Source organism: Lepidothrix coronata, unplaced genomic scaffold (assembly GCF_001604755.1).
Source record: "Lepidothrix coronata isolate B3197 unplaced genomic scaffold, Lepidothrix_coronata-1.0 Scaffold23, whole genome shotgun sequence".
Lineage (NCBI taxonomy): Eukaryota > Metazoa > Chordata > Aves > Passeriformes > Pipridae > Lepidothrix > Lepidothrix coronata.
The window spans coordinates 1,030,922-1,056,644 of NW_016690203.1; the positions used below are offsets into that span (position 1 = coordinate 1,030,922).

Sequence of the window (25,723 nt, forward strand, 5' to 3'; positions counted from 1 at the left end):
TTTATGTTTTAAATACATTTATTAACACTTTGTAAACAGGAGAAAAAGTGAAAGATACACAGAGATATTAAGATTTACAATCACAGAATGGCTGAGGTTGGAAGGCACCTCCGGAGGCCATATGGTACAACCTCCCCTGCTCAAGCAAAGCCAGTTGCCCAGGACCACGTCCAGAGTTTCTGAATATATCCAATGGTGGAGACTCCACAAGCTCTCTGGCTAACCTCTGCCAGTCGTCCTGATAGTAAGAAAGTGATTCCTGCTGTTCAGAGGAAACCTTCTGTATTTCTGCTTGTGTCCATTGCCTTCATCCTGTCACTAGGCATCACTGAAAAGAGCCTGGCTCCATCTTCTTTGCACGCTCTCTTCAGTGTTGATACACATTGATGAGACTCCTCTGAGCTGTCTCTTCTCAAGGATGAACAGACCCAGATGCTCCAGTTCATCATCTTCATGACCCTTTGCTGGACTCTTTCCTGTAGCCCCATCTCTCTCTTGTGGTGGGGAGCCCAGAAGTGGACACAATACTACAGGCGTAATGAAAATTACAAGGTAAAACTTTACACTTAAAATACAAGTAAGGGAAAAAAAAACCAAGGAAGCATAAAACCGAGAAATCTAGGAAAGAAAACATCTAAATAACCAAAAGTGTAGAGAAGCAATACATTATTATTAAACCTCAAAAGCCCAGCAAACTAGCAGAATCCAGGTGTAGAAAAGTGTTAAGTCAGCATTATATTCTAAGCTGAGTATTTGTGCATGAATGTTCTTTATTGCATTAGTCTTTGCTTCTCTACAGGTGAATGGTGAAAGATACAGACCTGGCATGACACCATTATGCTCAATTCCTCATGTGATGATAGTTCCTCACAGTTTTCCAACGGCAGCAGCTTTTGACCAGCAGCAAGATGCACCAGTCACCTTAAAGTGAAGGATATTACGCTTCTTGTACAACTGCTAATCTCTCTGGTTTGCTTCCATAGCAGTGTTCACAGAAAATAGAACAAATCAACAAGAACATAACAATACAAAGAAGCTTCAAATAAAATGCAGGAAATCTATTTTATGGCTGTCTTAATTTCCCTTTAAATTATGCTAGTATAGAACAAGGAACAGAAACAATTTAACATCTCTACAACTGGAGTAAAAGAAAACTGAGCTTACGTTGGTACTGCTTTGTTTAAGGTACAGAAGGGCTCTGCTGGACTTGGGGCATAGAACAGTTGAGGGTGTTAACATCTATTCCTTGCTCCCTGCAGATTTACTAAGGCAACTTTGGGCAAGTTACCATTTCTACGCCAGTGAAATGGAGACCAGACTTCTCTGCCTCATAGGCAAGACTGAAATTAATCTCTATAAACTGCCTGAACAGTCAGGAGTTTTATATTAAATATTAAAATTAATATAAAGATTTTTAAGCAGGTAAAATGTAAAAGGAAAAAAAAACCCTTCCACTAACAAATTCTGAGCTATTACCTAAACCATATATAAAATCCCTCCAGAAAAAAGTATTAATCCATTTAATTACTTCCTTAACTTGTGAAGTATACTTATTATTTCCTGCCCTCCAGAGTATAAATGCAATTTTATACCTCTTTTCAGAACAGTAAACAACTCAAAAAGTTTCCATGACTGAACAAGCAGTGGTCAAACATGAGACAAGGGCTTGTTTCTGCCTGCGAGCATGGGAGGCAGAAAAAAAAAGAAACAATTAAGACACACCAGGTTAGTATGGAAGGCACTTATTAAAGAAAAAAATAGCACTTGCAATAATTTATTTCCTCTTCCTTTAGTTCTCAAAGGCAAGCAAGGGAGAAGAGAGATTTTCTTGGAAGATGGAATGAGGTCAAGGAGTTAACTCATACGTGTACTCATCAAGACCTTTCCAAAAATAACGTAATGTATGAAAGGAAAGATTTTTTTCATGAAGAAAAGAGGATTTAAAAGAATCATCCAGATGGCTATGACTGATATGAAACACAAAATATGGAATGTGACCAACCTGCAATAGTATGATGTAAGCCCTTAAATGCAGAAATATAAACCTGAAAAAATGCACAGTGCATCAACAGAGCACGCTAAAAACGGAGTTACCATCCAAAATTAAGAAAGATAAGTAAGGAAGTAAGGAAGGCAAGTAGTAATGATGTACGCCTAAGTTTAACTTGAAAGTTTAACTCGTAAGTTCAAAGCACAGGAGTGGTAAAACAAGATTATAAAAACCAGTTTAATGTAGTATCAGAAAACACTGTAGGTTTGGGGGGCAGGGGTGCAGGCTCAGGGCATTAGTTCTCCCATACTTGTATTCACACATAGGTACCTGAATAATTAGCAGTTCTGGTGATACTGACATACTGAATGAAGAAATAATGAAGAAATCCACCGCACAGGCAATTACTTTGTTACTGAAGTGTGCTAAATAAATGCAAAAACGTAATGTGAAAGCAACTGCAAATGCATGCTAATTTAGGAAAACAGAGCTCCCTCAGTTTTCCAAAGGAGGCAGAAGCAGAGGGTGTCACAGAGGTAGATTGCTGACATCAGTGGAGACCTTGCTCAGACTTAAATTTTACTGTGAACTTCAATGTCATAACTAATTTTTACATCGTAGATTTTTTGTAGAGAGGAGAAAGTTGTGTAGCATAAGAATAAGAAGCAACTATTTCACATAATATTTAGATAATAAATCTGGTGAGAGACCTGAATGGTTTTTTATATGGTTTCATCATGCCTACTATAAAGAGCACAGGAGGCAATGAGTATAAAATGCAATAGTTATCATGACCAGAAAGGATTAAACAACACCTCAATATAAGTGCTCTTACACAAAAACAAAAAAAGAATTTACAGTTACTTTGTGGACAAGTCCTTATTCATATTTTAAAACCAACATACGTATACAGTACAGAAGACTCTAAAACAAAATTTTGTGATAAGAAAACTTGTAATTTTGTAAGGTTCTCTTCCTTGCATGCACTATGAAGCTTATTAAAAAAAAAAACACAACCCCACAAACAGCATTTCACTGATATGGTTTTCTTAATGAAAGCATGAAACTGCACAGACCATGATGGGTGGCAAATTATGAACTACTCTAACTTGTGTGTGCATTTTCTTTACCACACATATTGTTGATTTGCAAGTACTAGACTCACACCTACGAAAATAAAGAGCTGACTCTTAAATTTATGCTATTAACAGTAAACCTATAATATTCATTTGTGTATAAAAATAATTTTAAAGTACATCTGTAAAACAAAACATACATTTCTACAGTTAAGAAAATTAATAAAAAAATAAATCAAAACTTCCCCCAATGTGAGCTTCATTAACTCAGTCTTGTATAAAATAGAGAATAAGTTAAAAGGTGAATTATTGTGAATGCTATGCTCTCCAAAGAGAGAGAATGGAGACAAAATTGGATTATATAAACAGCTTGGAAACCTACATATGACATTTGAATTCCAGTCGGAAACTTTGTGAGTGTCTCCTCATCTATTTAAATAAAACAGATGCCAAATGAATTATATTTACTATGACTTTCTGCATGTATGGTAGCTTTCACATAGTTTGTTCTCCTGAAGTTCAATAAAGTTTAGCAACAGAGAGAGTTTACAGATGGCAGAACTGAGACTGTAAAATTATCTTACCCTCACTGGAAAGAGCAACTTCATATAGTGAAAAGAATACAAGGGAATGTAAGAAATCATAAATATTATGGGGAAAGAAGTGTATCAATCCACTTGATTGGTCAAATGCACTCTTACACCAAATCTGAAATTCTAACGCTTTATCATACTTTACCATAAAACTTTGGCTGTAACATGAAAATGGAAGGTCACGGCAGGCAATCCTTCTCTTTCAAGGTGTATCTGTTCATCAAATTCACACCTCTCTACCTTATCCAGGACAGAATCAATCATGCAGCAGCTGGGATTTTAAGAAACAAAATTGTCACATGCAATAAATTCTCCCATCTCGGCAACAGTGGGTTTGTATGGGTTGAAAGGCTTTGCTGAGTAGCTTGAGTAGCTTGAGTGCTGGAGACAGTGCAGTTATGTTAGCACAGCTCTTCACTTATTCATTCCACGTGCTAAGATGGCTATGCTATTCTGTGTTCTATTCCATAACATACTTAATACAGCACATGCTAGCTACCAATTTAATAAGCAAAATTTAAGGCACATTTTGTGTCTGTGCTTTGATTACAAGCTCCTTGGAACAGATATTCTTCCTAAGTGTCTGAAAAACATTTTGCACATTGTGAATACTTTCATCAACTAGTAGTTTGACAGAGGGCAATCCTGTGAGATATTTCAATTCTTTGTACATTTTTTCTGACTATATGTTTCTATTATCCAATTTACTTTTGTCTAAGTTGAAAGAACACACACCAAGATGCATCTAAGGAACACAACAAAAAGAAAAAACATGACCACATAAGAACAGTGATTTGCAAGGTGATTGGTATTTTTAAAGTGCTTTGTTAACTATATAAAATGAAAGAGATGGCAAGTGATTCAAAAGCGAGTTGAATATGGAAGTAAGAGAGATAAATGGACTTAGTCTTCCTAAATTCATGATGAAAAAGACAGACTGGTAGCACATTGTCTCCTCCTGTCATTAATGAAAGAAAATTGTAATCTGTACCCTAATCCTCTTAACTTCATCAGAAGACCACACAAACACGATACATATTCCAAACACATTAGCAGATGCTGTTACTTTTTACTCCAATATCGAAATTGAAGACTTTCAATTTGATGACACTAATTTAAAGAGAACTTCCATGTCTCTTTACACCACTACGATACAGAGGGCCATAGGCCACTAAAATTTTTGTATTTCACCACAGAATAAGCAAATAACAGTTTCTTACACCACTGTTTCAATCATGATTTTTTTCTCTCTGTGTTCTCACCCTGTTCAGGCCTAAAAGCCCATTCCCCCCTTACTAAAGCATGAGTGTTGACTAAACAAACTCAGTCTCAGTTTTGTTACTCAGAAGTAATAGTCAAAAAGAGTGACACTAAGATTTCCATAAAAATTTCAATTATTACAATAAATACCAAATTCTGTGATGATCTAAATAACTTAAAAAAACCCCAACATTTTTATTTAAAATGTAAAAGAGTGACAACATACCATATTCTAAACCTTCCACCTTTAAAATCACAATTTGGTCGACCAGTTGGTGATCAGGTTCCATTAAAAATTAATACAGTATTACATTTAAATTACTCCACCTAGACAATTAACAAAGAACCACTAATCTCAGATCAGCCACATGGCCAATATTATTAAAATGCCCAAACTAGTCTTCTACAGTGTCCCACTTGAGTGCAGCTTCTCAGCAGTTTGCCAGGAGCTGCTGTCCTTCATTGCCTGATAAAGCCATCTGACAACGGCCTACACCATCTTTTACGATGAATTCAAGTGCTCTGAAGAAAGGACTCACAAAAGTGTGCACTTACAGCAATCTGCAAGCAGATAATATGCCTTCAGCTCCTTTGGTTTTAATAATGTTCCCTTTGGAAAGTGAATCAGTTGAGGACTGTTCCAACAAAATTGGAAGTCAAAGTCTAGACAAGGCATAAACCACTGCCTATACAGTTTGTGACAACGTCCTTGTTTTTCTCTCTTCCACAGTTTTTTTCCAAAGACGATGCACTGAAGGCAGTTTGATTTTATCCATATTCTTACTGTAAACATTAAGAAATATACCAAGGACAACAAGTAAGCCTGACCACACGTACCTAAAGGGGAGGGAGAGGAGAGGAGGGAAAAAAAGTTACCATTAGCACTTATCTGTAGCAATTACATACCTATAGATGTGGATTAAATAAAGCCCCTACATTAAGGAGAGAGGATTTGAAGAAAAAAACCCCTACAAATCAGTGGGCTCTGAATATCCTTGAATCTTTATTATTACTATCCTTGCACCCCTCTTTTTTCCTGTCCTGGCTGGAGAGCTTATTAAGGCATTTATAGCTAAATAACAACTAAACAGTATCTGTTATTTCTCACATGAATAAAATAATCCTGAAGATTTTAGTATGTTTTTCCTTCCTATGGTTATGAGAGCTAATCTCCATTACTGACCCAAAATGTGTTCTTACTCAGTGCCTTATATCCATACTTCCCAATGTAGGCACATTTTTCTTTCAGCTCTCCATTATTTTAAGCCTGAAGACTTTTAGCTGGAGTAAATTCCATTTGGGTGTTTGGGTGTAAACTTTGTTCTTAAATCTCAAATAAAATTATATATAGAAATAAAATGGAATATTATTTTGTTTCAAACCAGAAACAATTAGGATCAAAGTAGCAACTTAGCTGCATTTTTCAATATAAGCTCTTCCCTGAAACTAAAAAAAGGGAATAAACCCAAGCTCAAAAATCTTGTCATTTAATATCTCAAGATAATAGAAGCTTGCAGTTCTTTAAAAAGGCTAGTTAAGAACTCAAATCTGAGCTTATAAAAGCAGAAACAATGGAGAAAATCCCTTTCTTTAGCCAAATCTTCCTCCACAGAGAAAGTACCCAAACAATTTATTAAGTATCATAAGAATTAGAAATTATGTAAGGGTTTTCTTTAAAAAAAAAAAACACAACAAAAAATGCCAACACATGGAATAGCTTGTCTTTCAGACCTTTAGAAAAATGGAAACTATTTTCTCTATTATGTTTAGCATCAACAAGCCCGTCAATATTTACAGCAAATTGCCAACAATCGTAGAAGATATGAAATGACATGCATTAAACCCTGATTAATTACTGTTGTTATATTTCCATGATCAAGACACGATTTCTTATAAAATATTTAATAAAGCATTTAAAACTGTAAATACTTACTGTAATGTAAATGGCTTTGCAAAGAACAAAAAAGAAAGCACAATGGTCATTGCTTTTCTTCCTGTTGTTACTGCAGAGGAAAACAAATATTTACCTCTTTAAGAATTCAGTTGCAGCACAAGAATATAAAATAGGCTTCAGTATTAGCAGGTAACCTCATTACATAATTAATTGTCTGGCTAAAACGATGATCACCCTTGGTGCAAACACACACTGCAAATGTAGTGCTAGAACCCTACACTGTTTGTAAACAAGGACACTGTGACAGTAGTATCACCCCAGTCGCACTATCTGCAGCAAAAAAAACTTCCAGAACAAAATTTGCTCTTTAATAACTTCATGCTAATCAATTCACAGTCTCTGAAAGCAACAAACAACTCTTGCAATTATCTGATGGTCTAAACTAATCTGTTAAAGCTTGGATACAACAAATCTCTTGCCATTTCCACCTCATGTTATTAGAGTTCAGCCGTGTTTTGGGCTCTGTTTTTAAGTGGAATGGGATTATCATCTCATCATTCTTTTCAAATTGCTATAAATTTACCTAACAGCGCAGGGAAATACAATTTTAGATAGAAACCTAAGAGAACAAGGATGTTCTCTTCTGACTTCAATGACTGCATTAGGATGTTTTCCTCAAAACCATTAAGAGATCCTCTTCTACATGTAATTTGATCACTAAAAAAAAAAAAAAATTAAAGTAGTAAGAAGAGTGAAGAACATAATCCTGTTTCCAAAATAGCAGTAACCTCTTTGGTTACTCTTAAATTAACTACAGCTCCAACAATTATTTGAACAATTTCAATGCAAACTGCTATGAACAAGGATACACCAAATTGAGTGCTGGGTAGCATATATAGTTTATCAAAGAAGTTGTAGAAAATTTTTTAAAACAAAGTAGCAATGCAGCCAGGCACACAAGTTTAGCTGTGGAGCTAAAGGGCCTGAGAAGGTGTTTATTCTATATGATAGCACAGGATTCTTACTTGAGAAATACCCCAGTACAGGGTGCGGTAGGTCTGCACCTAAAGAATATGATTTTTATTAAAAGAAAATATTGTGCTTACCATGAGATATTTTTTACTACAACATACTGGAAAGTCTTACTTGCTTAAGCAAGATTTGTATAACATCCAAATTAGTTGTACTGCAACATACTGGCAAAAGTTACCAGTGACTACTGAGGTATATTTCATGCTGCTATGGTTAGTCCAGCAAGTTTTATTTTAACCAACTCTCCCCCACAGACAAATATTTACTTAAAAGTATGTTTTGTAGGGGAAGAAACAGACTTCACCACTGCTTCATCTGCCCCAGCCTCAACTTTTTAATAATTTTAGTAATTTTTACTGATTTTCTTTACATTTTAAGAAATTTATGCACATCAAATAAAATGATTTCCTATTACATGAAAAATTAAAGGAGAATGAAAAAGAAAATTGAGTTTTAATTAGAAAACAGTTTACAGATGAATAATTTAAAAAATGGTTAAATTACTTCAGTTTTACTAATTACAATTATTTCTGTTCTTTCAAATCAGTTATTAATTAAAATATTTATGTAACCATTTCCTTCTAATTTAAGTGCCTTTTCTTCTTTTTCCCAATTAAGTCTGATAATTTCTCATTCTGCTAATAGAAATACAATTTTCATTAAACTCTTTCACCCCACTCCCCCCATGAAGGGGGAGAGCGGATGGGGGGAGGTGGGAGGGACAGTAATGAATGTGGTGTTCATTGTGGCACAATAAACATTTTCACATTGCTACAGGCAAGACAGAAAGGGCTCAAATGTTAGAATTGTCAAGGTCAGGCATAGGAAAACCTGGGAGAGGTTTGCTATTCCACAGCATTTTTAACATTTTTTAGTACAGTGAGACCATTTTTTTTTTAAGAGCTATTTTAATACATGGACCAACCCTCTCATCTGGGTCCATTTCCAGTCAGGAGACCTACCGAACATTGTTAAAAACAAATGCAAAACAGACATGCTGCAGAGGAAATAAGCGACAGGAAATCAGAGCATGCAATCCTCAGGTCAGAAAACAATGTTTTTAACTCCACTACTGTGAGCGAATTAGAGCATCACCCGACAGAAACCAGGGGTTTCTTTTAGTGGTAGAAGTAAGAAAGGAAAGTAGCTACACAGCATCTTGCTACACCTTCCACCCACCAGGCTCTTGTGATTAATGTTTGTAGTTTCATGCACTTAGAAACAATGTCACTGCCTACTATGTTTTTCTGGAACATCCTTACTTTTCCTTCCAGGTTTCAAATGGTACACGTCTTTCCTTACACTTTGCTATATTTTCCCATGAAGGCAGGGTGAAAGAGTTGGGGTTGTTGAGCCTGGAGAAGAGAAGGCTCTGGGAAGACCTTATAGCAGCCTTCCAATACCTAAGGGGGGCCTGCAGGAGAGCTGGAGAAGGACTTTTTACAAGGCCATGTAGTGACACGACAAGGAGGAATGGCTTTAAACAGAAAGAGAGTAGGTTTAGACTAGATATTAGGAAGAAATTCTTTACTGCCATGGTGGCGAGACACAGATTGCCCACAGAAACTGTGCCTGCCTCATCCCTGAAAGTGTTAAAGGCCAGGCTGGATGGGCCTTTTGAGCAAACTGGTCTAGTGGAAGATATGGCAGGGGTTTTGGACCTAGATGTCCTTTGAAGTTCCTTCCAGCATAAACCATTCCATGATTCTATTTCAATGTTTTGGTTTAGAACAGTGTTTTTTGTTTCCGCACTAAAACATAGTGTGGGTTATATGCACAAGTCTACTTAACAGGCTCTTCAAGGTTGAGACTGTGGCATAAAAAGAACCAGGGAGCTCTCAAACACATTCTACTAGTGCTACAGAAATCAGCCAGCACAAAGAACAGAAAAAAAGCCAGAGCAAGAAGAATTCTCAAAAGCTCTGTCCTAAATAATAGAATAGGATTACTTTGTTTTTATACAAAAGCAGAAAAGATATCATTTGTTCGTACCTGTTACAGCAAGAAGGGCACCAAAGATTTTAATCAAAGCTAGAACAAAGGATATGCCAAAATACCCAGTCAGGGAGAAAAGGAATGCATAACCGTAAGTCTGAACTAGATGCTGCAACAATAAAAAAAGCTGGTTAGGAAAATGTAAAACAAACCCTGAGGTATTGCAAAATGACATAAAAGTACAGACTTTAATCAACTGCTTGAGCAATAATAAGCTGTTTAACAATGCATTCATGCAAAAATCCTTATTTAATTTTAGTTAAATAATGGAAAAATAATAATGAAATTATAAGCTCATAAGTCTAGTCCTGTGATTTTGTTGCTTTTTAAAAATTTCCCCTATCTTATACATCAAAGACTGGAAAAACTCCCTTAATATATGAATTATACAAGTAAACCAGTTTACACGATGAAAATAGGACATTAGAGAGAGAACTGGTGGGATTTGCTAAACCATACAGAAGAAGGTTTTCATAGAGAAAAAGAAATCTTTACACCTACCTTTGAGCAAAATGTTACTGCAGGGCTTAATCCACTAGTGCATGTTAATCCAAATAAAATATACACAAAACCTATTGAATAGGAATACAAAACCTAGAATAGTGTAAGAGAAAATAATTACCAGGTGATACTATACAAAGGATAAAATTAAATGATTTCAAATGCTTGGCCCTGCTAATATGCTCAGCTTCTCAGAGCTGAATTTGCAGCCTTTGAAGATATTTTAACTAGGATTTCTATAATAGTTGATGTACAGTGAAAAGTCAATAATAAGTGTTAGACACATTCTTCCTACCCACAACAACATAAAAGAAGTTTGGAAAGCTAGTCAGTTAATAATATCCTGAGGTCAGTGTCAACAGCGGTAAATCCTTCAAGTTCAGGATTTCACAGCCTAAATAAAACTTCACACAACTATTTAGTTTAATAGTCTGAATAACACGTTAAACTTATTTCATTTTCCACTACTTTTTCAGCACAGTAAAGATCTGTATTACCTTAAAAGTGCAAAGGGTAGCACAGAATCACCATGAACTGCCAGAAGTGTCACATTAGTTTCAGCTGTGTCACTTCCGTTCACATACATAGCACATATGTATCATGGTTATAGGGCATAAGATTTTCAAATATGACCAGCTCTGGCCAAGTTCAGCACTCAGAATGCTTAGCAAACAGGTAGGCTCTTTACTTTGTCTGCATCCTTATTTAATTCATAGTTTCATAGACCAACAGAAGAATCTTCACCCTATCCTTTCCCACATTGAGTCAACAGAATTAGAAGCTGGAACCCATCCACACATCCTCCCATGAAGCAGGAGGCAGTCAGCTGTTTGTGCGACATTTAGTAGCCTTTTCTTATGAAAAAAGGAGATAGTAAACAGAACTGTTCTACACAGAACTGCCTAGAGCATGCTGATTATGCTTTCAAAACTCATTGTCAACAACAGGTCTACTTTTGACATAGGTTTCATCAATTGTTTTCTTGTTAGAGTAATCTCAACTATTTGGAAAAATAAATCTATTAACTATTGTTAGCATTGCCATGAGATAACAATGCTTATCATTGCTTTACAATAAAGGAGGATGAATACACGTCTAAAAGAGCAGATCTGCTTTTATTTGACACTGTTCATATACACAGAAATCAGTCCCTAGTTCTTCACTTGCCTCTGCATCCAGCTTTTCTCCCAAACTGCCATAAGACCTCCCTTTTCACAACCAGGAATGAGCACCACATTGCTATTTCCTTGTTAGACAGTGTGATGTAAGACAAACAAGACAAAAGTCAGGTATAATCTTCAAGAGCAGCAGTTACTATTCCAGCCACAAGACATCTTTTCTCTTTTCATAATTGCTTAAATCCAGGGCAATTTCCAAATCTGACAATGAAACAGAGATGCTGTGGATGACAGGTTCCTTTACTATTCGATTTTATTTACAGATCACTGTCCATTAAATATAATCTGTGATTCAGATGCAATTTTTACCCTCAGTCTCAAGTAAATGACTTCTAAAATTCTGCTTGTACTTCTGCATTGAATTCTCTAAACAAAATCCTGGAGTGTAACTCTAAGCCTCAAACAAATAAAACTTTTACATCCTTAATCATTACACTCATCCTCTATTATTAGTATGAGTATACAATACGAGGACCAACATCTGTCAGACTGATGCAGAATAAAAGCAAAGTCCTGGAGATAACTGTAGTTTCATAGGTAAGGCAGCAACAACTGTCAGATGACTGCTGGGAAGATGCAAAGTAGGCAAGAAAAGTTACAGATGGTACTTTAGTTTGGATTTTGGAGATGACAGCTATAGAAAGCTGCACTGGGTCATGTAAGGTCCATGTAGCTAAAATCTCTGCCTTCAGCAGCAGTCAACAGTGAATACTAAGACAAAGTACAAAAATAAAAACAAGAATACAGTGACACTTTTAGGTGTATATTCTTCCACTTTTCAGACACTTGTAGCTCAAATGTCTTAAGCCATCCTAAATCACTTCCAGCCCTAAACGAAGATTCCTTTTATCTTTTTCTCCATTTTTCACGCTATGTTCATAATGAGAAACTAGATCTTCTAGTTAAATGTCAAATAATGTGCCAAATATGGAAAATAAATTCCGGTAACTTTTTACTTGTGGCATATTCAAATCATGCCTGTTATAATAAAAGATTTACTTGTATTTACTCAACTTCACAGAAAAATATGCCAAATTCAAACATAAGTTTTGTCTAAAAAGAAAAATAACCTCAGATCACATGAACAGATAATCCATATTCCAAGTAAGTATATAAAAAATGCTGAGCAAGACTTTTGCAAAATTATGTATTTCACTGAATCAGGAACACACATATCCATCCATTCTGAAAGTCAGAGTTTTACAGATTTCAAAAGATTCAAAAAAGGCTGCCTCTCAAGTGCTAGCACCCTCTAGAATTGGAAGTCTAGTAAGTGAGAAAAGCAATGTGTTCCATATAACACAACTGTACCAGAAGGACAGTATATATTTTTCAGAGATTAAGCACATGATCATAGAGAAAACACTCCGTTGATTTCAGGCCTGCAGGGTAGACAAAGGAATTGTTGCCAGAAATGAGTGTTTCTGTAGCTGCAAGATACATTTCTGCGCAGGGAAAGCAGCAGCCTTGAAAGGTTGAAAAACAAAACAAAAAAACCAGCGAAAGTCCCCAAAGAAACAAGCAGAAAACCCCAAGAATAGTACACCAAGAGCTTTTTCTTTCATAAGCAAGAGAAAAGCATATTAGGTTTCATATTTTGTCATTGCAGGCCTTGTCTATGATAGATCATATTCTTTTAAAATTGCAAATCTGGTATTTACCATTTCTGAATTAGAACCATTGTGCAACTTCATAGCTTTTTCCTGTACATTTCCTATAACTGCATCTGCGCAGAGGGCAAGGGATATTAGGACCACACCTAATATAAGAAAACAAACAAACAAAAACCCGTTCAGAATATTTATCAGCAGAGTAGCAGCAAAAACCACTCTGTACTTATCCTGAAAAAAATATCTCAGGATTAGAAAAATAATAATAACTCCCTTCTATAACATATTCTAAATGCCAGCAAAAATATTTCATTACACCAGTACAAAGCAGTGCCCACCTCCACTCCCTCCACTAGTTAACTCCTGAGCAGTGTGTGTAAACAAATACAAGGGGATTCATAGTGGAAATCTCTAATTACCGAAACATTCATTTAAAAAAACCACTCTGGCTACAAATCCCATGGTTTTAGGTTACCATATATGCTCACAACAAAGTCACTACAAAGTCAATAATGTAATCAGCTTTCCAATAACAAAAATAACCCTTTATCCATGTCAGTCATAATTCATTGCCCAACCTCCAAACTCTGATTCTTTCATGACTGTTGTATTTAATGTTCCACACACGTTGAAATATCTCTTTTTCTAAGTATACATTACAGAAGATATTAATCATCAAAATCATATTTACTGTCTGCTCTAGTCTTGGTTCCTTAAAAGATCATGTCAGGCAAGAATCAGGAGTGGAAGACTAGAAACAAGCAGTGTTATATTTTCTTAATATGATGTTCTTACAATCAGAGGTCTCAAAATAGGCAATCAGATGAAGTATAAGCTCCCAATAAAGAAAAAAAAATAAAAATCCTAGTTCCTAGGATTTTCAGAATTGTAAAATTTAACATTTTTAAGACACATGAAGTTTAAGGTAGCATTTCCTTGGCAAACATCTGAATATATGAGAACTTCTAAAACCAGCATTTTTGTTTTGGGAACCATTTCCTTTCCATGCTACACTCTCTATGTCTCCTCATCACTGAAAGTTATCAGACCTTGGAAAAGGTGTGACTCGTTGGAAAACCCAAGATAACATGAATAACATTGTTTATGCTAAAGATATAGATATCTCATCTGCATGGATTCAGCTCTGGTCCAAAGACACAGTAAGACTCCAGCTCAGCAAGAGCCTTGTTGCAGGTCACTTCTGTAAAGTGATAGAGCATGTCTCATCTCTGTTCTCCATCATGCTTGTTCCAGCAGTGCCTAAGGGCCCAGGCACACCACTGGACAAATGCATGGGTTCAGGACTGGACTGAGATGAAAAGGTTACCTGGAATCTGAAGCGCAAGAGTGCACAGGGAGGAGAAATGTGGGGACAAGACAAATGTTAATCTTATGTCCTTACATAGTTTGGAGCGTAAGGAGAACTGTTCCATTCATTGTGGTAGCGCTGCACCTGCTGAGCAGCAGCAGCAGCAAAACCACAAACGAGACCAGCAATGTTATACTGTATGTAAAGCATGAGCAAAAGTAATTGGAAAACCTGGTCCTAAATCAGTTCTGAAAGAAACCCACATGGAAACAGTTCTAAATAAATCACTGGAATGAACTCAGGAATTGCCATTTGAGAAAGAAATTCAACTAAGCTTTTAAATCCAAGCAGGTTAAAATCTTCCCTTTGCTTCTTTTAGACAGCATAAAAAACTCAGAATGTGGGCACTCCACCTAAAAACTACAGCAAAATTGAGTGAGATCATCAATTAATATAAAGTAAATGGTTCTGAAATGGAAAAAGACTTAAAAGTTTAACTAGAAAAGACAACTAATCATTTGAAGTTTTAAAATAGTCCAACTGAATTTTATCATACTCATTTTAACATATTTACTGGGGTAATTATTTCTTGAGAACATGCATGAAACATTTCAAACAAAAGGGTGGGATTTCCAGAAATTTCAGGAACCGAAAAACTTAACGCTTGGAATAAAGGTCTCTTCTGTTACAGACAGGAGTTCTGCTAGTGCAAAGTTACAATGAAACTAGCAATTTCTGTACAATACCCAAAGGCACTCCAACAAGAACTCAAACTTCCATGGAATGCTTATTGTAGGAAAAAAACAAGCACTTTCCTAAACTCTAAAATATAATATATCTTTACCTGTCAAGTTGAAGTTTGGTGCAACTGTGCTGTCAGCTAAAGTAAACCATATTAATCCAAGACTCATACATAGGGCAGCAGACACATCTACAAGGTTATAACGTTTTCCTACAAAAGCAATACAAACAGCATGAATGGACTGTTAGCACTCTCAGAATTTCACGTTTACCCTGTTTAACAGACTAGAAGGCAAAGGAAACACTGTTCCAACTCTTTCACTTAAACAGAGGATTTAATGCTCTGGTCTTTCTTGAATGGAATTAGTTTCTTCTACAACAGCAGTTCCTAACATGGAGGAGGATCCTAACAGGTAGTATCCAATGCTTTTGGTCAGTTTTGGTTTGACTCCTAAAGCATGTCCTCCCCAACAAAGCATTCTCTTAGCAACTTCAGGACAGCTTAGATGTTTTCGTCATACTTTCCCCTCATGCAAGACATTTCAGCTGTCTTTTCTGGTACTTCTAGAACCCTACACTGTCTTTTAGTTTGGGAAAGACAAGATGTGGAGGGAGATGGCAAAAGAGAGTAAGGAAATAAAAGGCAGGAGTTAGTATATCTTGTTTGAAATATTATATTCCTTTCCCAGAAGCTGCAGTTTCACTATGAGCTTCCAAGGGAACTTTTTTGAACTGATTTCTTTTTTCACAATAAAATTAAAAAAATAAAATCAAAGCTTCTGAGAATACAATACTACTACAACACAATATAAAGTTTCAAAAAGCTTTAAGGGAATACCAGTCATTTTGCATTAAAATTATACAAAATTCTTCCTAATAAAATGTAAATACTGTGTGTGCATGTGCATATGTAAAGTTGCAACCTTCTCTGAAAATTCAGCTTTGCAACCAGAAGGCCAAAATTAACTACAGAAACAGAAATACATCATTCTAGATATTGTTCCATAATAGTTGCCCATGTGGAGCTTTACTCACTGAATCTTTGTGCACTGAACAAACAAACTTTTATAATTTATTTGTCTTCTAAATCCAGAAATACCGAAGTATATTTATTCACATAACTATAACCTTCATCTGTTTTTCTCCAGATCTCTTTTTCTCTTCTTGGAATATGAACTATGTATGACTTTAGGACTAGTCAAAGACATACAAAACCAGGTGTATTTCTGATAAACATTCAATCAAAATTTAGGAATTTTTATTAGGAATTTAGGGATTAAGATTTACAAACAAGAAGAGTAAGGGATTTCTTCACAAATCATGGTTGGATTTTTTTTTCCATTTCAGGTTCTCCATTTCAGTATTGAAGCTATTTCATATATGATGTGATTTGGTTTATAAAACAAACTTAAATTTCTTAAAAATTAAGAAAGCTTGTGTAAAAATGAAGTTTTGCAAGTGACCTGTAGAACGGTTTTACCCCACATTTTCTGTTCATCCAATTATATTTTCTGAGAAGATGCTTCAGAAATTCTCATTTTTCCCCCATAGAAAAAATAGTATCAGTGGAATTTAACAAAGTACAGGTTTCCATATATAATCGCCTCCCAAAGAAACAATAAAAACTTCACCTAAAAGCAAGACTAACACTTACCTTGTATAAAAACCCCGCCTATCATAACTGGAATGAGCTTACAGCACTTGAAGATGACTTGAGTAGGGTAATTCAGATATCCTAAAGAGGTATTTGACAAGCCCATAGTTCCCACTGTCAAAAACGCTATTATCATGTAGGTTTTGCCAGGAATTCTACAAAATATAAACATACGAATCTTGGTATTGCAGACTCATCTAGAGATTTAGCTTGGAAAATTTAGATAAAGAAATATGTTTGTAATACAGCTTCAACACCTTTCTCACTGAATTTCAATCCATAACAGAAATTTTAAAATGTACATAAATGTCTGACTTCATATTTCATTTCTTACAGTTACTGTGAATAAACAGCAATCAAATACAAAACAATAAAAACTTCACGGCTCATGAAGTATTCAAGCAGTAATTCTTTAACCTCCTTTGGAGAAGGTATATTGTTTACACATGAATCAAGACAAAGGCTTCAGGTTATTTGTCAAGGGAAACACAGAAGATTGGTAAACCAAGATATCCTGAATCTTAGTCCTTTCAGGTCACTGTGCCAGTTTCTTTGGTGACATTTTCACATGAACCTTGACACTTTTAAAAGGACGAAAGTTAAAAAAAGTACCATTGTTTTACGAAACTCAGCAAAACTAAGAGAGTAGTGATTCAGCTACGTGAACAGAGGGGCTCGTTGAACGTTTTCAGATATTTTGTTCACAATTTTATGAAATTTATCACCTGACAACAGATGATCCAACAGGAATTTTTAGCAATCGCTGTGCTCACTTCGTGATATTTTACAGTTATTGATGTTCAGCTTTTTCTTATGCATACTCAGAGCCACATTAGGCAACATAAGGAGCTGTATTGCTGTAATCCTGTCTTATCCATAACTCATTATGTGATGCAGACATACTCTGAGGCATGTGAGAAAAATTTAAAATTTAACAGATTTCTGCATGTCTACAAGAAGATGGCTAGGTGCTAGAAAATAAAATGTACAATATATTTAAGATCTATATTTCCAACACAACTTACGTAAAGGGTCCTACTCTGAAGCATTATCAATTATTTGATAATAAAACCCCTAAATACTAGTAACAGAACACCCAAAAGGGAACTGTGCAATATTATCTGATGTATCTCAAGAAGTCAGATAACCTGAAATATAAGCTGTCAGTGTTTAAAATAAAAGGAATAGTTTATCGAAGTTATGTTGTTTGGATACAATGGAATTCTATAACCTAAAATCAGTTTTTGCAAAATAATCCAAGGTTGACTACAGGTAAGGAAAACTAGTTATGCTCAACTAGGATACAAGGCAATTTTAAAGTTCATGTACACCATGACAGCCTCTGTTCAACTCTCCAGAGGGCCTCAATATACAGTTTGCAGAGGCTGTAGCTGGATAGGGAGCCACAGAATGGCCATATTGATGCAGAACAAACTATCCCATTCCCATAGGATTCAAATCAACAGAAACTTCCTTGGTCAACTGCAGTGAAAACACAGAAGAGTTTTGTGGCAGAGTGTTACGAGTGCTATCTGAAATGAAAACCACAAAACTTCAGCATATCCTTTGAAGCAAACCTACCCAGCCACATGGTAAACAGACAGTGGAGCTCTGACACTCTCCAAGATGCACAGCATGCTGGAGGAACATTTTGGTGAGGAGGTACCAATATTTGAGGAAAACATATTCAATGACAGATGGCTTCAAGTGCATTGACTCTATTCTACGTGTGATGATCCCAAGCAACACATACATGAGTCAGTCTCTATCAGCTACCTTAAGGATACAACATGTTCTTTAAGTGGGACAAAACGACAGTAGAATCAACAAAACTGCTTACAGGTCTGAGATCTAAGTGGGTGCTTATAAAACATTTTCTAACATTATCCAGCAAATTCACTTTTATGGAACTGCTACCAATGCCTCACACTACTCACATTCAAACAACAGAAGCTAAATTTAGTGTAAATGTAAAATGATTCTAACTTGATGGACAATGGGTAAAATGCTTGGAAAAACACATACCTTCTCCTTTTGTCCTGAATCAACTGCAATTCTATTAGTCCAAAAATGGAATAAAATCCAAATTGCACTAAAGTGAGGTACCAACCAAAAGGTTTAAAACCTTCCACTGAAAATATCAATTCCTATAAAAACAAAAACCCACCAAGGTCATGTACATACACCAAAATATTGACTTGACAAATAATCAACAGATCTTTTTCCTTCACATACATGCAAATCTAGCCTTTGCAGCTGCTCAAATTCACCTGCCACATGTAACTTGCAAGTAGTGGAAAAGACAATTTAAGTTTCCAAAATTCATGAAGATAATTTACTGCTGGTGTAAATACACTGAAATTAATGGATCAATTCATCAGGGGATTACATCTGATCCATTAATATTTATATAAAATTATAGATGGCTTCCTGTCTGCTTTTCTCTTGGTTTTTTTTTTTTTTTAGTTCATTTACATCAGTAGAAGACTTTGTTTTTATCTGTTTTTATTCAGAATTTATAAATATCTTGTGATAAGTTAAACACAAACTTTGTCTAACAAACATACTTACTGATGTAATTTTCAGCTCCTAGGAACGCACACCTAATATTTTGAGTGCCTATATCAAATAGCACTTGTGAGTTTATAAATTTGCAGGCTGTAGGAACATTTTAAACCAGAGCAATCTGTTATGGAAAAATACACACACTGCATAAAGATTTTTGTAGATGTGTCAGCTACAGAAACAAAAGGCTACCTAATATTTTCCTTTTTGAGATTCTGCTTTCAATTACTGATAACATTGTCTAACTCTCTTAAAGAAACTTTACATTAAAAATATATTTTATATATATTATATTTTTATGTATTATATATTTAAATATTTATATTTAGCTGCTTTTGAAAACTGCATTGGAAAGAGGGTGATTTTTAATTATCAACTTCTAAAATCGCTGCTTTATGGAGAATGCTCGATGAACTCAATAATAATTAAAAAAAAGGAACAGAAATGTAGCTGTTCAAGATAAAGGAGAAAAGGTTAACAGAAAGATAAATGTTTACCTAAATTGCACAAACATTATGCTTCCGCTAAAGAAACTACCACAGCATATTTCAGCTCTGTCCTGAGAGCAGAGAGAAAAATAAGAGAACTATAACTCTACAGCACTCATGGAACTTTGAGAGCTCTAAAGGTTTCAACACCAATGAAGACTTAGGTCTATCTTGCACATGGGAGTAAAAGATCAAGTTAAGAAAGTCCAAGTGATCTAAACTTTTTAGGCACATGAACTATAATGGAAACTCACATTATATAGTTACTTGATGCTCTTGAATACTGAAAGCTTGACTTTGCAATAATATCTAGTTTAAACATCTATACATATTAAAATACATACTATATTATTATGGTATTGAAAAAAAAATAGGGGTAGGAGGAATTGGCCTAAGACATGAGTACATAGCATTTACCTGTAAATAGCCATAGATTAGATAAAACATAAAAACTCCAGAAACACAGATGAAAAATTGAGTAGGTTTGCTAAATTTGCTGAGATTCATGCCAAGAACGACAACATCATCTACTGATTTGATATGAGGAGACATAGTTTGAGATTTGGAAGGTACACTGATAGAAATGTATTTTCTTGATGAAGTGAATTTCAGATCCATGGTTCCTGGCTCTCTGCATTCGGTGCTATTGTTATCCTCTTTCTGCTTTTCTCTTTCTGTGTGTCTTCTGCCTGAAAGCTGAAAGAAATGCTAAAGTCAGATAAGACATAACATACAGCCCTTCAACAACAGTAAATGAATGTGACATTTACAGAGTAAATATAAAGGTTTAAGAGTTTTGCTGGATTGTTTCTATTCATAAATTTTATTTATCTTTTCTGATGTCCAAAGTTAACATCAGTTACTTTGTTAACACCAAAGTTAACACCAGAGGCCAACAACACTTTAAGGGTAAGTAGTATTCCTGCACTCCACAAAGCAAACAAACCAATGACTCAACCCCAAAACATCAGCAACAGAAAACCAACTTCAGTTTCACAGTAGCTTTAAGTAGTCCTTTTATGCCAGTACTCACAGGAGTGACTGCTTGGCAGAGATGTGATCCCCATGATGAACTCACAATGAAAGAACTGGTTTGAAGCACTGTGGTTCTGTCTACTGTGCTTCATTTTCACAGCAAAACACACCAGACTAGACCATTACATGGCAAGCCTTGCTAAAAACGACAGATTTGAGCCTATGACTACTTAAAAGTGTTGAAGTGGAAGAAGTTACCCCCCCATTCTCACATTTATTCACTGTTTCTTGCAACTTCTGCAGAAAAGAACGTGGAGAAGAAAACAAGCAGACTGAAAAGCCAGTCTCAAAAATGCAACTTCTTATTTGATGAGGTCTGTGGTATGGCAATCCCTTTAATATTTATCACATACAGCTCTTGCCATATGTAACAGAAAACAAAACTGGATGACTGAATCCCATACAAGGAATTTCGACTGAGATGCAAATAATTCTGTTCTCCAGATCAGCAGACAGTAGGATGTTTGAGGCTTTTTTTCCTTTTGACCCTCAAGAATAAACACAGCGATCAGCCAATTGTCCCAAGACTTTTAAGTGTTGGTCAGCATCTAGCTCAGTGAGCAGCCAGTAATTGAACTCTGTTTGTCTCAACTATTGAGTGGTTTGTTTTCCCCAGCTCAAGAATAATTCTCATCACACACTTATAAACAATGCTTTTCCCACTGTTTTTAAACAGAAATTGGGCTAGCATGTTATCACAAGATCATGCAATAAATGTAGTCTGAAGGAATGTTGGCAATTTATTATACAATATATTATACAAGAAATTACAATCTTAGCTGAAAAATTAAGGATTAGTATAAAACCTGCAATGTGCTTATGTTTCCTTTTTTTTCATACAACCTACTATCAGGCTGGAACAAGACTCCTACTAGAGTTCTGAAAGAATAGCTTGGGGAGTATAACAGGGGTTTAGGAACCACAATAATTATTTGTGCTTAAATTCATAGCTCTTCAGTCGAAGACCAAAAGTGAGAGGTAGAAAGTTTACCCTTGTGGACTGTTAGCTTATACTAAAATGAGGTGGCCATAAAAAAAAAAAAAAGGAAAAAGTTTAAGTAGGCTATTTTTAGTAAAAACAGAAAAGTACCAATGTCAGGCAATGTGGCATGAATGAGCCTTTATGTATAATATCACAGAGTTCTGATCACCCTCAAAGACAGATTGAAAGAACAACTGAAAAAAAAGGTTATCAGGATGGAGGAGCAGATTGCCTGTCTTAGGAACTGATATAAGATGAAAGTGTTACTTGTCTAGCCTAGGAAAACCCCGATGAAAAGAAAACAGACTTTCTTTCAATAAAATTATCAAGGGATTACCATGAAGAAGAAAAAAATAATTCTAATTTTAAGGACAGAAGAATGAGAGCAAATGGGCATACAGATCATGAACAAACCCAAAACCACCTTTCCACCTCTAGACTATCTGCATTCTAGAGCAGCCTAAAAATGAAAGAAGGAACAACTGAACTGTTTGTTAAGGTGAAGCTTAAGAAAGCAATTATATATAGCTGTTGAGACTGGGTATGATGACTGAGCAGCCCTCTTTAATCTCATGTTTATGGCATCCCACCACTATGGAAAGTAGAGTAAAGGTGCCTGTAGAAGATACTTGGTGATCCTACTTGATCACTAAACCCAGGACATGAAATACTACTCTCCCCAAACAATTGCAGGCAAAGTTAGAACTTCCAAGTTCAAGCCCAAAGAGCAATTTTCCATGAAGGAAACTAACACAGTTAAAAATCTATCCACTGTTGGCATCTCAGCTCAACTTTTATTTTTGGTGATGCCTGTTCAGATCTTTTCTGTCCAGTGTACACTTCCTCTTGATAATCACACTTTCTCAGCAGGAACAAGAGCTGCAGAAGTAATATGAGCCTCATTTTTCACCTAAATTAAAACTGAGTATGACATATGTCCAGGACGAGACACAGCCATGTACTGTCATGGGTGCTTCATGAATCCAAAAATTGAGTGAATTGTGTAATGCATATTTTTATATCTACATTTTTCACTCTGGCTACTAATCTAAATATTATTTGTGTTACCTGAGTTACCATCAGAAGTAGAAGGAAGAAGAAACAACAAGTGTATTTATGTATTGTGTCTGGCTGAGATGGAGACAATTTTTTTCAGAACAGCTTGAATGGTGCTGTGTTTCAGACTTGTCACCAAAATGATGCTGATAACACAGTAATGTTTTGGCAAGCGGGAGAGGGGGTACAACCAGACATATGACCTGAACTAACCAGAGATATTGCAGGCTATAAATCCTCATGCCTGGCAATGAAAAGCGAGAGGAGAGGAGTCAGGGAGGTTAGCCAGCTTTTGCTCAGGAACTGAATGAGTATTGATCTACCTGTGGAAGAAATGATTGCCTTTACATCACCTGTTTTGTTTTGCATCTCTTTTTCCATTTTTCCTCCACTTCTTAAACAATTTTTCTCTCAACCCATAAATTTTCTTTTTTACTCTTCCTTTCCTCTTCCCCCATCCCTCTGAGGTCAGTGGGGAAAGTGAGCAAGTGGCTGTGTAGTGCTTAGCTGCCTACTGGAATTAAACCACACAATTAACACAATCTTTTCAATTTTCAACTATTTATATTCAACATATTTCCTCAGGAATGCCATCAGATTTTACAATCTGTTCATTTAATTTCTTGCAGATGACTGAGTCTATTATCAAAGTAGTAAGAAACAATACTGATTGCTCTAGTCACGCCCATGGCCATCCATAAAACAATGATACATAGTAATTCTTTTTCTCTACATCCTTCAAAAAACATTTCAAGGAACATTATTTAACAGCTGAAAAAACTCTAAATGTATGTATCCATTTGCAACACCCTCCACCAAGTAATTTCATTATCAACAGTGACAGAACTCTTCTGAAGTTCACTGTGACTTCTCAAACTGTTACTATTCTAAGTATGAAAAATGTTATTCATCCTCCTCTCGCTAAAATCCCTCAAGCAACTAATTCACCTCTTGAACGAAGCTACAGCAAAAATCTGTTGTATGAAGAGTCAAGTGGCTTAAGAGCTGTCCTGATGTGCGTAAAATACCAAATTCCCTCTTTTGTTTTTTCCTCCTGTGTCTAAAAATGTAAACAACACATTCTTTAAATCAATGACTTTGTTTCTTGCCCTCTAAAAAAACTCCCCTGCAGAGCAATATTTGCAACTTTGCACACAGAATAGTAATTATTAAGCAAAAAAGAAACAAATGAACAAGTGACTAGACAGGAAAGGTTTCTCTGGCCTCCAAAAAGTTAACTTTTACCAAACATGGAAAAGACATTATGGAGGGCCTGGGGCTTTTTTTTTTTTTCCACCTTGAAGAACATCAATTGAAACCATAATTTTGGCAGAACCTAGCATCTCAGCACACTCAGAAAAACTGCCCGCCCGGGCCACGCAAGGCAAGTTCCACGTTGGCCCTGGCCACGATCCATTTCCTCTGGAAACACTACCAGAAATGCTTGGTGGCAGGACAGAAGCTGGCACCGCAAGAGGGATGCTCCGGGTAACAGGGACTGAAACGCACATCTGTGAGGAAACCTGAAGGGATACTTTGCTCCACGGTATCCGCCTCCTGCCCCGGAGGCAGAAGAGGGAAGGGAGACAAGGTCCACGACGATCCCTGAACCTTCCTCCCTCCGCCCACCGAGCTGCCGGGGGCTGTCCCACACCGGGTGCAGCCCCGCCCGAGCATCTGCTAGCTGTCCCGGACAGGGCTGCCACGGAGGCTCTCCAGCCGCCACAGGCCGCCCTCCCCCCAGGAAAGGAGCCGTCCCGCTGCCCGCGGACGCCGCCGCCTCGGACCGGCCAAATCCCTCCCGTCGGCCACAGCCTCCAGCTCCTGCCCCCACTCCCGGCGCCCCTCACCGTCGCGCCCATGGCCCCCTGATGCCAGGTGACGCTTCCAAGGAAGCGACCCCACCTCCTTCCCGCCAGCCCCTCGTCCCTGAAGGAGGCAGGGAGGGAGGAGCGGTCCCGCCCCCGTACCTGTCCGACAGGCGAGGAGGGGCAGGGCGGCCCCGGCCAGCCGCCCCCCGCCGCTGCCAGCCCGTGCCGCCCTCCCTCCCGCCGGGATCGCTCCCTGCTCCAGCCCCGCGCGCCGCCGGAAGTGGCCACGGGAATGCGCCAGGGGCCGGCGCGAGAGGCGAGCGCATCGAGACAACGCCGCTCGCTCGCTCGGCGTTCTGCTACCCGGCCTGGGGCGGGAGGCTGTGGCGCCCCCCCGCTCCCGCCCGCGCGTGGGGAGGGACCAGGCAGAGACCGCCCACTGCAAGGGGGGGGCGGGGCCAGGCGGGGTTCCCGATTTGGGATGTCGGCGGGTGCTCGTGGGGAGACGGGATGTCGGCGGCTGCTCGTGGGGAGATTCTTGGCGTGTCCCTCAGGGCCGGCGGGGATCATAGAATCACAGACTGTTTAGGGTTGGAAGGGACCTCTGGAAATCATCCTGTTCAATCCCCCCACCAAGGCAGGGTCATCTAGAGCAAGTGACACAGAAACGTGTCCTGGTGGGTTTGGAATGCCTCCGGAGAGGGAGACTCACGACCTCCCTGGACAGCCTGTTCCAGTGCTCTGCCACCCTCAGCATAAAGAAGTTCTTCCTCGTGTTGAGGTGGAACTTCTTGTGGTTCAGTTTATGGCCATTGCTCCTCATCCTGTTGCTGGGCATCACTGAAAAGAGTCTAGCACCATCCTTTTGACACCTACCTGTGAGATAGTTATATGCATTGATGAGATCCTTTCAGTCTTCTCCAGGCCCAGCTCCCACAGTCTCTCCTCACAAA

General features: G+C 37.3%; 1 protein-coding gene across 5 annotated transcripts; it reads right to left on the reverse strand.

The window, feature by feature from the left end:
• SLC35B3 (solute carrier family 35 member B3) lies at positions 1-25,033 on the reverse strand. 5 transcript variants are annotated; one of them, XR_001873800.1, is made up of 11 exons: positions 24,930-25,033; positions 20,304-20,582; positions 18,859-18,980; positions 16,834-16,988; positions 15,283-15,390; positions 13,181-13,278; positions 10,342-10,434; positions 9,838-9,949; positions 6,853-6,922; positions 5,475-5,756; positions 1-527 (listed from the first exon to the last, which is right to left on the reverse strand). XR_001873800.1 is itself a non-coding variant. In XM_017808589.1 (10 exons), the coding sequence occupies exons 2-10, from the start codon at positions 20,502-20,504 to the stop codon at positions 5,606-5,608; spliced, it is 1,110 nt and encodes a 369-aa protein (XP_017664078.1). In that variant the 5' UTR covers positions 20,505-20,582; positions 24,930-25,033; the 3' UTR covers positions 1-5,605. The 5 variants fall into 5 exon arrangements, 2 of the variants coding, with proteins under 2 accessions (XP_017664078.1, XP_017664079.1); XR_001873798.1 differs by having other exon boundaries at positions 1-3,930; XR_001873799.1 differs by having other exon boundaries at positions 822-5,756.
• Between the last annotated feature and the right edge of the window lie 690 nt (positions 25,034-25,723).

Coding starts and splice junctions, on each gene's coding strand:
- SLC35B3 (XM_017808589.1), bottom strand. CDS start 20,504: ATGGATCTGAAATTCACTTCATCAAGAAAATACATTTCTATCAGTGTA. Junction 16,989..18,858: donor ATTCAGGACAAAAGGAGAAG/GTATGTGTTTTT, acceptor TATATTTTGTAG/AATTCCTGGCAAAACCTACA. Junction 6,923..9,837: donor TGCCCTTCTTGCTGTAACAG/GTACGAACAAAT, acceptor TTTCCTCTGCAG/TAACAACAGGAAGAAAAGCA.